The sequence below is a fragment of the Danio rerio genome, chromosome 9, assembly GCF_049306965.1.
Source record: "Danio rerio strain Tuebingen ecotype United States chromosome 9, GRCz12tu, whole genome shotgun sequence".
Lineage (NCBI taxonomy): Eukaryota > Metazoa > Chordata > Actinopteri > Cypriniformes > Danionidae > Danio > Danio rerio.
The window spans coordinates 34577697-34591497 of record NC_133184.1 but is presented as its reverse complement, the minus strand read 5'-3'; the positions used below and the strand labels follow the sequence as shown (position 1 = coordinate 34591497).

Below are 13801 nucleotides of genomic sequence, written 5' to 3'. Positions count from 1 at the left end.
GTGCCTCTGCGAAACATTTCAATGGAGACGTAATGTATTTTATCTTCTATGAATGAGATTCTCTTGGTTAATCTGAAATGAAAAGGTCGTTTGTCATCTGCAGTTGTGCTGTATGACTACAGTGTTGGGTTCGGTGGATGTGCTTATTTCCTCTCAGCTGTCCTCTCTTCTCTCGAGAATAATACATGAGCCTCCATCTGACCCACTTAACACGTACGACTGGAGGTCTCATGCAGCACTCAATGCCGCTGTACTGCTTCAGTCTCACAGTATTCTTCTCTTTTACTTTATTTGTATAATATCTGTCATGTATTGCTATTTTTATGTCAGTGATGCTTATTTTTGCTGGCAGTTTCTGTAGTAGCCTGCTTTGTGGCTCTGAAAGACATAGCCAAGTTCCATACTTCCAATCTAGATCCCGTTTAGCATAACAGAGGATTAAAATGCAATCACATGTATTGGAAATCTTTATCAATGGGGATCCAGGATGTTTAAAAAAGTTCCTGTTGGTATGGTGAATATGCTGCTCTAAATAGTTGCTTGGCTTGAAAGAGAGTTCTGCGTGAACTTTTTGCTGACAAGATTTTCCAAATCTTGCATTTCCATTTTTGTGTTCGAGTAAAAATAATCATGCTTGGAATATGAAACATACCTTTTGTTGATCTTTAACTTGAACTTTTATGGTATCCATGGTATCTGTAGTAGGGCTGTGCGATTTGGAGAAAATATCTAATTGCCTTTTTTTTCCACAGATATTGCAATATTGCGTGGCAACAAATCTACGACAACTCTTAAAAATGACCTGTTTTTGTTCGGTCTCTGTGACTTTGAAACCAAAATATTCCCATGTCACAAATGCTGTTTTTCAGTTTAGCATGCTAAACTACATGTATTCTTATTATATCCTATACATATATATATATATATATATATATATATATATATATATATATATATATATATATATATATATATATATATATATATATATATATATATATATATGTATATATATATATATATATATATGTATATATATATATATATATATATATATATATATATATATATATATATATATGTATATGTATATGTGTGTATATATATATATATATATATATATATATATATATATATATGTATATGTATATATATGTATATGTATATATATATATATATATATATATATATATATATATATATATATATATATATATATATGTATATATATATATATATATATATATATATATATATATATATATATATATATGTATATATATATATATATATATATATATATATATATATRTRTATATATATATATATATATATATATATATATATATATATATATATATATATATGTATATATATATATATATATATATATATATATATATATATCCATCCTTAATATCTTAATTCTTTTTCATATGTAAAGATATTTGCGTGTTGCTCTACATCTTGTGTGTATTAAGCAGTGTGTAAGCGAGGCACACAACTAATGCACTCTGCGCTGGACAATAGACCGACTTTGTTCTGGTCTATTGAAAAATCTATCATAGTTTCTCAAAATAGCAACGCACCAGCAATACACCTTAACACGCCTCCCTTTTTAGACAAGAACGCCTATGGGCGCACATATGAGCGCAAATGCATTTGCTATTTAAACAGCGTAGCGCAAAACATCAAAACGACTCTTGCGCCAAGCTGAAACTAGCAAACAACAATTGCGTCGAGCCTTGCGCCACATTGCGCCGGGTGTATGATAGGCTATGATTTTGTTTTTTACCCAGCCATTTAAGATGAACATACTTTAGAGCAGTAATCAGAATACAGTTAAACCACGACATTCTTATCCAAGGCCATCATAATCATACCATCAGAATCATATACTGGCTCATGCCTAATCACACACAGTAACATTTGACTGTGTGCATTTGATGTTTGCTTGTAAAGTTTATGTAATCATGTTCACATCTTGCGTTTCTGTTTCCTAGGTTCTAGCAACAGGGCTCAGTGGACTGTATTCTTCCCTGCCACGGAAGATTGAAGTACGCGGCGATGACTGGCATGCCCTGCGGAGGGAGGACTGGATTGGTGTCTCCTCTTTGGTATTGTTCATGAACAGTCTTGAATTCTGCAACGCTGTAGTGCAGGTGGCACATCCTCTTGTGCGCTGCCAACTCCTTGACTACCTCCACAACGGCTTCCTGGTGCCAGTCATGGGCCCTGCTCTGCACAAGGTGAAACAGATATCACTATATGGCACTATTGTACTTTATTTATTTTCTCTCTTATTTAGTTTTTCTCACTCTCTTTTATGGATTTTTGTCAGTCGTCGGTGGATGAGATGATCGCAAGCACGGCATATCTGGACTTGTTTTTACGCTGTATCACAGAAACTTCCCTTCTCAAGACCTTCCTGCGCTTTATTCTGTTGCATCACCATGACAACGACACCATCCTTGATACACTACTCACACGCATCAGCAGCAATTCACGGGTCAGTTTAGTATGTAGAAAGATAAAATAAACAGTTTTGTCAATACTTTTGGCTAACGTTGCAAGGGTTCATGAAATGCAGAGTGATGGGAAGTTGTATTTTTCTCTCTTTCTCTCTCTAAAGCTGTGCATGGTGTCTTTGAGTCTGTTCAAGACATTACTCAGTCTCAACTGTGAAGACCTCATGCTCCAGCTTGTTCTCAGGTATTTTGTCTGCTTGGGTGTGTGTGACCTATCTTACAAGATACCTTTCAATATACGTTTTGACAGTCTGCAGTACATTTGCTACACTACTAAACAAAGTATTATATATATAATATATATATATATATATATATATATATATATATATATATATATATATATATATAAATAAAATGTAACCACTGGGCTCTAGACTAATTTTTGCACTGGTTGCACCGTTGTGCCCAAAATTTTTTCAAAAGTTAGGTGCACCCATTTTTTTGACCGCATCGCATTTAACATTGCAGTTTAAAAAAAACAAAAAACAATGCTAACCATATAGACAATATTGACATGTAAATGATTAACTAACAATCTGGTCTGCAAATTTCTTTATTTAAAGCACAATTATACAAGAAAGGTAACTTACCATTGCCCTTCTCAATCTCTATTTCATATTTTCCTAAACTTTGGTCACCAAACTTTTTTAGTCTAAGATCCCTAACTTCTTGCTGAAAGGCAGGATATACCCATTTAAAAAATGACAGAAAATAAGGCTGTATTTTTTATTTGCATTTTCAGCTAACATTAAAAGTACTTTTAATTTAACATTTAAAAAGCCATGTAAAAAGCACTAGTTTAACCTACTTTTACATTTTAAATTTATGGAACTACAAATATCTGTGACAAAGTTTAATAAAATTATTTTCTATAATCTTTTGCAAGTGCTGCATTAGCATTTTATAAATGAGCTGTACAATAATCTACGAATAATAAAAATCAAAGTTATAATAACTATTACAACAATAATAAATAAATAAATAAAAACAATTGCAGCATAAATTCACAATGTTGCAAGAATGCAAACTGCTGCTTATAGCTAGATCTTATTGTGGAAGTTTAAGCACGAACACATAGAATGTGTTATTTGAGATAAGCCCTTTTAAACGCTGTTTTTTTATTGGCAGTGAGAGTTTTGTGCGTTGCTTTGGTGCCTAGCGTTTTTGTAATAATAAAAAATGTTGGTTTAATAAGAAAGTTAAGATGTTTTCAATTCACTGCACTTTGAAAATGCAAGCATGTTTTTGCACGTGCAAGCTGTGTGCCTCCATTTGAAAGAAACCTAAGTGCGCAAAAGACGCATATTGGAATGGCCTATTATTACATTATTATTATGGCAGTTGGATCAAGAACATAAAGAGATCTGGCTTTCTTGCACTTATTCTTGTCATTTTTGGAATCTACCGAGAGTGATGAAGCTAAAATAAAAGTCAATATAGCCTATATGCGCCTTGTCATTCTTATCATTGTGGCCGCAGCATGAGCATTTGTTTAAAGCTTCTGTAAAGAAAAAACTATTTGACACTCGACACAATCTCAATAATCTCTTGATTCTTTGTCAACTAACACTATATGTTGTCTTCCTCAACTATACACTGTTTAAGGGCATTCTATATGTTACAATATTGATAGGATCTTTTTTTAAATTTATTTTTTGCCCACAAATGGCTGGTTGCACTGGTGCAACCTAAAAACATTTTTTAATCGCACCATTAAGAAATTAGATCGCACATACGGCCAAATTGGTCGCACTCTAGACCCCTGGACCAATATCATATGTATCTAGATATAGTGTATTTTCTAGTACTGGACAAAGATTAATCGTGATTAATCACACATATAATTATTATAATTATTATGTATATATAAATACATGCATGCATATATCTGAGCAAATGTTGATTTATATTTAGATATAAAATATGTATACAATACAAATTCGAAATAAATTAAAATATTTATGTTACTGTTTTGTGTAGTTTTGTTTTTATGCTTGTATGTGCATCACATGTTTATAATAAATATATGTAATTCACACACATACTGTATAGTATGTCAACTAACTTTTATATTGCTATTAGTTGCACTAGTACTTTTAATGTATTTCCCTTTATTATTCAAACTTCACTAATGCTGTTGTTCACACTTAATATTTATTGATATGTAGGTAGATGAAGAAAAAGCTATGATTTTATGACTTCATATATTTCTCCAGGTATCTGTTGCCATGCACACATGTAATGCTGAGTCAGCGGAGAGCAGTCAGGGAAACAGACCTCTATGGCAAATCAGCTGACAAGTTCCTTTCCCTCATACCTGAATGCTGCCGAATTACTTCAGCACCCTCTGGTGAGCGGGATGAGGAACCTGCCTTTTGGGGCAAGGGTAAGAGTAAGACACTTTTAATTAATATTCTTATGATTTTTGGCATAAAGAGGAATTAATAATTTTCACCTACACGTTTTTTTGGTAACTTTTGTGGTCCAGAATCACAAACGTGTTTTTAGACTGTGCAAAAAAAAAAAAAAAGAAATATATATATATATATATATATATATAAAATTGCTGTTCCTACTTGCAAAACTTTTTTCTGTTTGTTTTTGCTTGCAGTGTTGGGAAGTCCCACCTCAGAGTCACCAGTACACCCCAGACCTAGCACTCCTTCCCGCCTTGCTCTCTTTATTCGTCAGCAAAGCTCAGGAGGCCAAGCCAACCCTTCCTCATCTGGCTCAGAAAATGCTCCCTCTTCTCCTCGTGGTAGTGTTTCCTCCCCTCTATCTCCTGACAGTCCCATGCACCAACTTTCAGACTTTTCAGAAGGAGAAACGGGCTACTTAGAGTACCTGCGTGATGCTCGGAAGGGCATTGAGCTCTGCTCCTGGGGTTGTCGAGACTGGTCAGCCCCTTACGATGGAGAAAACCCCTCCCCAAACTCTGCTCCTCTTCCACCTCCGCCTCCTACGTCCAACCCGTCCCTCAGTATGGTACAAGAGCACTTCTCTGTCATGGATCCAACCCAGCAGAGGGCAGCAGTGGTGGCCGCTGCACGTGCTGAGTGGAGCAGTTCAGATCGAGATAGTGGAGAGTGGGACGTTACCATCAGCAAGAACTGTATTAGTCTCACCCCCCGCAGTAAGAAACGCAGCCTTCTTCCCAGCTCCATACCTCTTCAGTCTTCATCTTCTGCATCGGTCTCCACAGAAATAACCGGTGCTTCGGAAACCGTTTACCAGCACTCGCGTTCGACTCCTCATCCAGCTCTCTACAATGGGATGGGGCAGGTGGAGTTTACCGACAGTGTGGATGAAAGAATGGAGGCCAAGAAAGTGAAGAGGGATTCAGATGTAAATAGTGGAATGGTGGAGACTGGAATGAACGGGTCAATGGGCCCTGTTGACTACAATGATTTCCATGTAGGATCAACGCTTAAATCATCTCAGGTGCAGTTGAAGCCTCATCTGCAACATCATACCTCCGTGCCCTCATCAACCCAAGAGTGTCTACCAACTGAGAGTCATAGATTGTCTCCAGTTCTTGGTTTGACTGAGTCCTCTGCAGCGTCCCGAGGTTCAGAGTCTGTTGAGCGTCTGATTGAGGAGTTGCTGGAGCGGGCGCCCTCAGAACCACTGTCTGGTGACTCGAAGTGTCAGGGAATTAGCATTGAGGCTTTCCACCAGGAGCTGAGGGAGCTGGAGGAACGTGTTAGAGAGAGGAGGGTTTCCTCACGCAGCTCAGAGGAATCCTCTCGGGAGTCCCGGACTGCGCCTCTGCCCAGCCTGACGGATGAAGACTGTCTTCCAGTGGAGACTGAGCAGCGCTCCAGTGAAACCAAGCCTGACAGCTCTACCACTGGGGTATTTAGTCCCGCTCGACCCCTCGGACAACCACTTGCTCAGCCGTACACAGGTTCTTGTTGCAGAACTGTCCAAATTAAAGATTTGAGTGCTTATGTTATTTGTGCAAGTTCAGCAAGAGCTAACCATAAGTCATTGGTTCCACTTCTCCCCTTGTGCAGGTCCATTTATAACAGTCTTGTTCAGTAAACTGGAGAATATGATGCAGAACTCCCTATATGTGAACATTTTGCTGACGGGCGTTGTGTTCCAGCTGGCCTGTTACCCGCAGCCTCTCCTCCGCTCTTTTCTCCTCAACGCCAACATGGTGTTTCAGCCCAGCGTCAAATCACTCATTCAGGTAATGCATTTTGAAGAAATAGGATGGATTTGATTAGTGCGAGTGCTTGATATGACATATGCAAAATTTGAATCTGTTGCATTGTTTGTTTTTTTTACTTATTTTTATTAGAGAATACAACATTGCAAGGAGTAAATTAGTGTAACAAGTTTTTTTTTTTTTTTTTTTTTTGCATGTTAAACCATCAACTTCTAGCTACCAAGATGGTTGTAAATACATGTACAGAACAAAAAAACATCCTTACAACATATAAGAGAGAAAAAAGAATGATAAAACATTAATAAAACAAAAATAATAATTATTTAAAAAATATTTTAAAGCATAAAGTGGAGAAAGGACGAAAAAAGTGGTCTTGTTTATAGATACTTCACGGAGTTCTGTATGGCTCATTATTGAAGAATTAAAGACATGACAGGTGACCATCCCTTTAGCAAAACTGTTTTAGAAGTCGTAATGCATATGTTATTTGTTCCATTTGATACAGTTCCCTAACTCTTTGAATCCAAGCATCATTTGATGGAGGTTCAGAATTTTGCCATCTGCATGTATTGCACTTAAAAGGTCTAGTTCTAGAACTAGAACTTTCTGAAAAATCTAGTTGTAACCTTCCATTTGAATTCCCTCCAGATATTTGAATTGGTCAGAAAATGTAACTCACTGCAAACTTCCTCCCAAGTTTACAGAGAAATTGTTGTACTCATTTCAGTCTCCAATTTCTCATTTATTTGTAAGGTGTTATGTGTAGTCTTGGAGAAGAATATTAAGTAATCTTTAGGAATTATTTTACTGGTCTCATGTCCAGTTTGTATATCTTTTTGAAACTGTTCTATTGTGGAAGGGTTTTTAATTCTTTCTAAATCTTTATTGTTGTGAGGAAATGTCAGAGTTGTAAGTATCTGAAAAATTCAGATTTTGGGAGCGAAAAACTCATTTCCCAATTGTTCAATTGATTTAAGTGCATCATTATGGAACATGTCTCTGTGAGGTTCATCGTCATCAAAGCAGATGACCTGATGTTTTGCGCTTTTACTGTTCATTATTGTGCACAAGAATGAGCAGTAGCTGCTTCATTTCAGACGTCATTCAGGGATTTAATTGTAGACCTACCTAGGTGATTGTGTATACAATATAATGATATTGTATAGTTCTATTATATGCACGTATGACGAAGTCGCTGACAATATGGAAGATTATGAAATCGTTTTGAATGCGTGCACGGCTGTGCATTTTTCCCGCTCTCACATTTGCATCATGACCACGTGCGCTCTATGTACATTATAAGTAGGACACACATTTGTTATTATCCTCTGCAAGTCATCTGTCCTGATGTCTTCATTTATTAATTACTTCAGCCTAGCAATTGAAATTTAATACCTGAAAGTTTCATAAGTTTAGATGATATTTCAAATGTATAAAAATATATTTTTTAATTAATTAAAACTATTCAGCAGCGACTTATCTGAATGAAAGTGATAAACTCTTATTAGCGATGTATGATATTTTTTTCAGGGTGGAATGTTAACGTATGTTAAGCTACTCAATTTAACTGGACTTAATATTTTCACAGTTCAAATTGTTGACTGACTAGTTGTTTATTTATCACGTGGAGTAAAAAGTCGACTAAATTACAGGAAAAATTTTAATTCTGTGTACACAAGAGCACTAAAACGAGGTAGTGGTGCCATCTATCTCGTCTTCTTTTTTTGTCCTCAGTTGATCACATGCCTTTATACTGTATATAATCTTAAACTATTAAAACCATGCATAATTTAAATGAATCTGTTTAATGTTCTAAGTGTTAAGTTTGAGTGAATAATTTTAAAACTTACATCCACAAACACTAATTCTTAGCATCGAAAGTACTGTTGAGGATGTTGATTTTATTTTGCTGCTTTTCCCTCCTCCTTAGGTGCTGGGAACAGTAAAAAATCGCATTGAGGTTTTTGCAGCAGCACATGAAGATTTCCCTGCGATGTTGAGAAAGGCTCGACGCTTTCTGGTTGCGAGGGGAAAGTTAGACTGGTCTGACTCAGCTATGGGAGTCCCCAGCCTCCGCCGATCAGACTCATTAAGTAGGTGAAACAAAGTGAACAAAACTGCTGTCAGAAAACCAGAGATCATCGTTTCTTGTGCTTGCTTGTCAGTTGATTACTAAATGTTTTGTTACGTTTGCTTTTGTAAATGATAACATGCAGTCAGTTTGTCATAAAAAAAGATATAATTTTTTTTTTATAATATAAAATTGACCCAAAATGAGTCTTTGACTTATATTTTGATTAAGACACGTCTTGAGTATTTATTATGTATGATTATACAGTATCATTTTAACATAAGATCCCATTAGATAATGTGAGTTATTGTATTTACAAACTTGTACAGCATTTATTAATCATAGCATAGTTTTTATTAATGGATTATTACAATACAAAGTTGTGTTTTTTTGCATTAGTTAATTCACTGGGAGTTAACATGAACAACAGTGAACATCTTTATTGTATATATGTACATTTATTAAGCAATGTTAACAAAGATTAATACATTTACAAATGAATTAATCAATTGTATATGCTAGTAAATGCATTAAAGGGCATGATGAAAATCATCTTTTTTTTTGGACAACTGTGTAGGTATAGTGCATCTACAGTCATCTTGAGTGATATAAAGACAATGATCTCTTTTTTTTTAATTTCCTGATTTTAAAATAGGATCCATATCCCTCCCATTTTGATGCTCACCACAAAGTGACGTAGGAGTCCAGTTTTCCCGCCCACCAACCTCTGTGTTTGTGTAAACTTTATAACGACATTATAAATCCACAACAAATACATCAAATAATCATTGGGACAAGTTACTGTATTTCTCACAAATGTAACGTGAGATCTGCTTCCTTCATTTCTGCCACTGTGCGGTTTATCTGACGCAGCTGGGGCAAAGATTGAGGGCGTACTCCCAATATGTACAGTTTCTTTGAACCGGGCCAAAGCACGCTTGTCCCCTCTCCCATCTCCCCCACGGCCCACTCTCACATTACATTTGGGCCTGGGCGCGCTTACATCATCGATGCTGCGCAGTTCAGTGTTCAGGAGAGAAGTTCTCTGGCTCAGCACAGTGAAGATTTCTCTAGTTATATTGTTTTAGTAGTTTGGGATGCAGTGACACACAGTCAAATATTTCGCCGAACAGATCTGCCACTTTTGATGCTTATAAACAGTCATAAAGTCCTTGTGCTGCAGGAATTAGGAAGTTTGCTGAAGGCACAGCTGTGGTGCTGTGAGGAGTTTGTGTCTTTAATAAACTACGACAGTTTGCGTTCATTGAACGGTAAGAATGATTAATAAATCCATATGAAACAGTCCCTTAAAAGTCACGTCTCGCTTTCAGTTTCGGCTTAGGCTCGTTTTGCACTCACACACAAGTGTACCGCGCCAAAGCCCAAGTGAACTGTGCCTGAGCCCGATTCAGCACACTCACACTTCTCAAACGGGAAACGGGCCTGGGCATGGTTCGGATAGCATAGTGTGAGTAGGCCCTGAGGCACACTCTGACAGGCACTTGGGAACGGTGGGCGGGGAGAACTAGCATTAAAGGCACAGACAACAGAAACGGCTACTTTGTGTTCAGAGCAAAAAATTCCAATATTCTGAAAGCTACATAAATAATCTAATGGATGTTTTGAGAAGAAACTTTACATGCACATTCTGGAGACACATAAGACTTCTCTTAAATCTTGAAAAAGGGGTAAAATAGGTGCCCTTTACCTAACATCAACTAATGGACCAAAATTTTAAAGTGTTACCAAATATACTTAGTTAATTTTATTTGTCTTATTTTTGTTTTGTATGTGTAATTATTTTTTTTTCAATTAAATATTTCTAAATTATGTTTAGTGCCTGTTTAATTTCACTTACCCTTCAGTTCATTTTGAGATGCTTTGTGGAGGAATGAGAAGGCATAGGCCATCTTAACTTTGTTTTTCATTTCTTCTCTCCGTCCCCCAGTTAAAAGCCGCAAGCCATCTCTGGGTGATCTTATTCTGAGGCACACCAACAGTCCTACGAGAGCTCGCCATGCAGCTCAGCTAGCTTTGGCCCACGTGAGGGATGGAGGACAGTCTCTGCACAGTGCGTTGTTTCGGGGCAGCGCAGCCAGTGGAGCTTCAGGCCTGGAGAAGCAGGCAGAGGCACTAAGGGTGAAAAACGCAGTCTACTGTGCTGTCATTTTCTCTGAGTTTCTCAAAGAGCTAGCAGCTCTAGCACAGGAGCACGCCGTAGCTCTACCTTTCCCACCTAGTCAAGGCACAGAGGAATAACAACATGGCCAAAAGTTTCGTTTAAACTTTATCCACTGTTCCTGGCACAGAGCTGTAGACGACAATATCCCTGAGATTTCTTTCTTTTTAGGGATTTGAGGCACTCAAAGAGACAGGAAAAAAATCAATTGCTCCGAAAGGTGAAGAGAGCTCATCTCTTGTTAATAGTCTCATGTTCATAATGTAATTTTTTTTTTATTGTACAGAACCATTTATTCATTAAGCTTTAGGAAATTGTGCATATAAATCTTGTATATAGTCTATATAAAATATCTATGTGTATAACGACTTTTGTACACTCAGAGAGACTTGCATCCTTTAAGCTGGAGGAATTTGGCCGTAAACTTGCACTCCCTGTGTTTCTCTGTCACTTCAGAGACTAGCTAAAGTAGATTCACTACACATGGTTCTTTTAAACTTTTACGGGTGCGAAAGTGCCATTTACATTTTTAGCAACGGTTATTTTGTCTTTTATAGAAAATTAGGTCTGTAGGAATATATCACAAATAATCATCTGACCTTTTTTAAAGGACAAGATGTCAGATACTGTTTACCAATCCCATGCTGGGCAGTAAATCCCAAGCATCGCAGCAGGGTTTGCCCTGTTATGAGACACCTCTGAAAAATTAACACAATATATGTCAAAATACCCAACAAGTTCTGCCAATTTGTAGATTGCATCTATTAACCCAACAGTTAGTCCATAAAGAGAGGAGAGGGTTCATTTCTCTTACCATCATCCCAATGGAAGCCTGACAAATTTAGCAAGGAAAGACTTTTAGTTTTTATTCACTTGTTGTGTTGCAGCAGTGAGGTTTAGGGAAATGCGAATGGTACATTCACTCAGCATGATATTACATATCATCTTCATTTTCTGCAAAGGCACTGATTTTAATTATTATTTTGTTCTGCACGCAAAGATCTCCTCCTGTACTGAATGTTGGCATCCCTTTTGGCGTCTAACTACTGTAGGTGCTAACTAGGCGTCTTAAATTTTTGACTGGGATGAGCAAAGGAAGCTTGTTTAATAATTACCTGTCCCTTTAAGGAGTGAGTGAAGTTTTGTGAATCATAAGCCATCTTAGTGTTGAAGCAAAGCGTTTTATTTAGTTAATTTCTGTATTTTGCTAGTGTTATGGAGTTTAAGTGAAATCATCCATAATGATTGATTATTTTTTATTTTTAGTTGTGCATTGCCAAAATACTTTAGACACTTTAATTTTTGGAATGAAAGCTAATGACAAGCATGTGCATTTTGAGTGTTTTTAATTAAGCAGGTTTTATTATTATTTTTCCAGTATTGATTTTACCCCTTGTTCCAAATGTGTCTTTTATATATATATATATATATATATATATATATATATATATATATATATATATATATATATATATATATATATATATATATATATATATATATATATATATATATATAAAAGCTGATATAATCCATCCAGGAGCTCTTTTATCATGCACAGGCCTTATGTGCATTACCTCAGATACTTAAAGGGATTGTTTAAAAATGAAAAATTGCTTTGAATTTACTCACCAACAAGGCCAACAATGTTGGTGACTTTTTTTAAGGGAAACATAAAAAAAGGTTTTTAGCTAAACCTGTGATGCTTGTTGATTTATTTTATGTTTGTTTAGTGTCAAAAATATAGTTAAAAACTAAATGAATACATCTATCTCCTGATAATGCATTGAAGTCTTATGGAACATAATAATAGTTTGTGTAGTAATAATAATGTTACGTTTCACTTCATAATACATCAATGTATTGTCAGGAGCAGCAGGTATTCATTTTGGCGTCGGCAGCCATTGACTTGCATTTTATAAATCACCAAAGACCACATTTTCAGCTAAAAATCTTCATTAATGTAAGAAAATCAATCAGCTTACATCTATGATGGCTAGGAGTCGAGCAAATCAACAGCAAATTTTCAATGTTGGGCAAACTATCCACTTATTTCATGCCATTTTTAATAATCCTGTCCAATCAAATATCATTTAAGGAATTATTTTGATATTTAAAAGCAGACAATGTATTGAAAGTCAGTTAAACATGATTTTTCTAGCTGCTGAATTGTCAATCCATCCATTTCCTCTCTTATCCAACCGTCCACAGACCATACTGTATGTGGGAAATTTAACGTGATGGTTGTCTTTTTTTATTTTGATTAAGTTGATTTCTGGAATGTTTGGCATGCAAATTGAATATTTAGGATAATGGTTGACCATGAAAACATGCTCTAATATCTGTGTGGGTGAGAAAAATGAACATGGAAGGATAAAGGGCAAGAGGTCGAATGATGTAACGGTACATATTTGTTAGTGTTCAGTCATCTCTATGGAGACAGCAGTTAATACAGTTTCTAAGTTAGAAATCAAATAGACCAATAGAGTTTATGTGTGTATTAGATACCAATGCACATCAAACAGCCATCGTTTCCAGGATGTAATTATATGCCTGAAGTGGTGCAGAAAGCATGTTTTTCTTTTTGTACATGTTTAGTATGATTTTGAGAAATCAGGAGCTCATTGATTATGTATGCTTGCTATTGGAAAGTGTTGATTTAATCAGTTTGCATTGCACAGTTGTTTTATCTGTAATTGTTGTCTCAATTTCCCCCTCAACACTGTTCATTTATACGAATGAAATGTTGACAAGGACTTTTTGTGGCTTGTTATCTATGCAAACTGGTTTCTGAGTAAGCAAAGATGGTTCACATTTTGGGGACAAACACAAAGTAAATTTACAAT

At 35.9% G+C, this 13801-nt stretch overlaps 1 protein-coding gene across 5 annotated transcripts in view; it reads left to right on the top strand.

Annotated features, from left to right (window-relative positions):
• fhip1b (FHF complex subunit HOOK interacting protein 1B) overlaps nucleotides 1-12308 on the top strand; it is a 34459-nt gene extending 22151 nt beyond the window's left edge. For 2 of the 5 annotated variants that reach the window (XM_005167654.6, XM_009304715.5), the window contains exons 6-13: nucleotides 2004-2249; nucleotides 2342-2509; nucleotides 2633-2712; nucleotides 4748-4917; nucleotides 5143-6438; nucleotides 6548-6726; nucleotides 8636-8798; nucleotides 10725-12308. In XM_005167654.6, coding sequence (XP_005167711.1) covers nucleotides 2004-2249; nucleotides 2342-2509; nucleotides 2633-2712; nucleotides 4748-4917; nucleotides 5143-6438; nucleotides 6548-6726; nucleotides 8636-8798; nucleotides 10725-11035 — 2613 coding nt within the window. In that variant the 3' untranslated portion in view covers nucleotides 11036-12308. Of the gene's footprint in view, nucleotides 1-2003; nucleotides 2250-2341; nucleotides 2510-2632; nucleotides 2713-4747; nucleotides 4924-5142; nucleotides 6439-6547; nucleotides 6727-8635; nucleotides 8799-10724 lie in introns of all 5 variants that reach the window. The other 3 variants (XM_021478579.3, XM_021478578.3, NM_001130857.1) reach the window with 2 other exon arrangements.
• Nucleotides 12309-13801: the final 1493 nt, after the last annotated feature.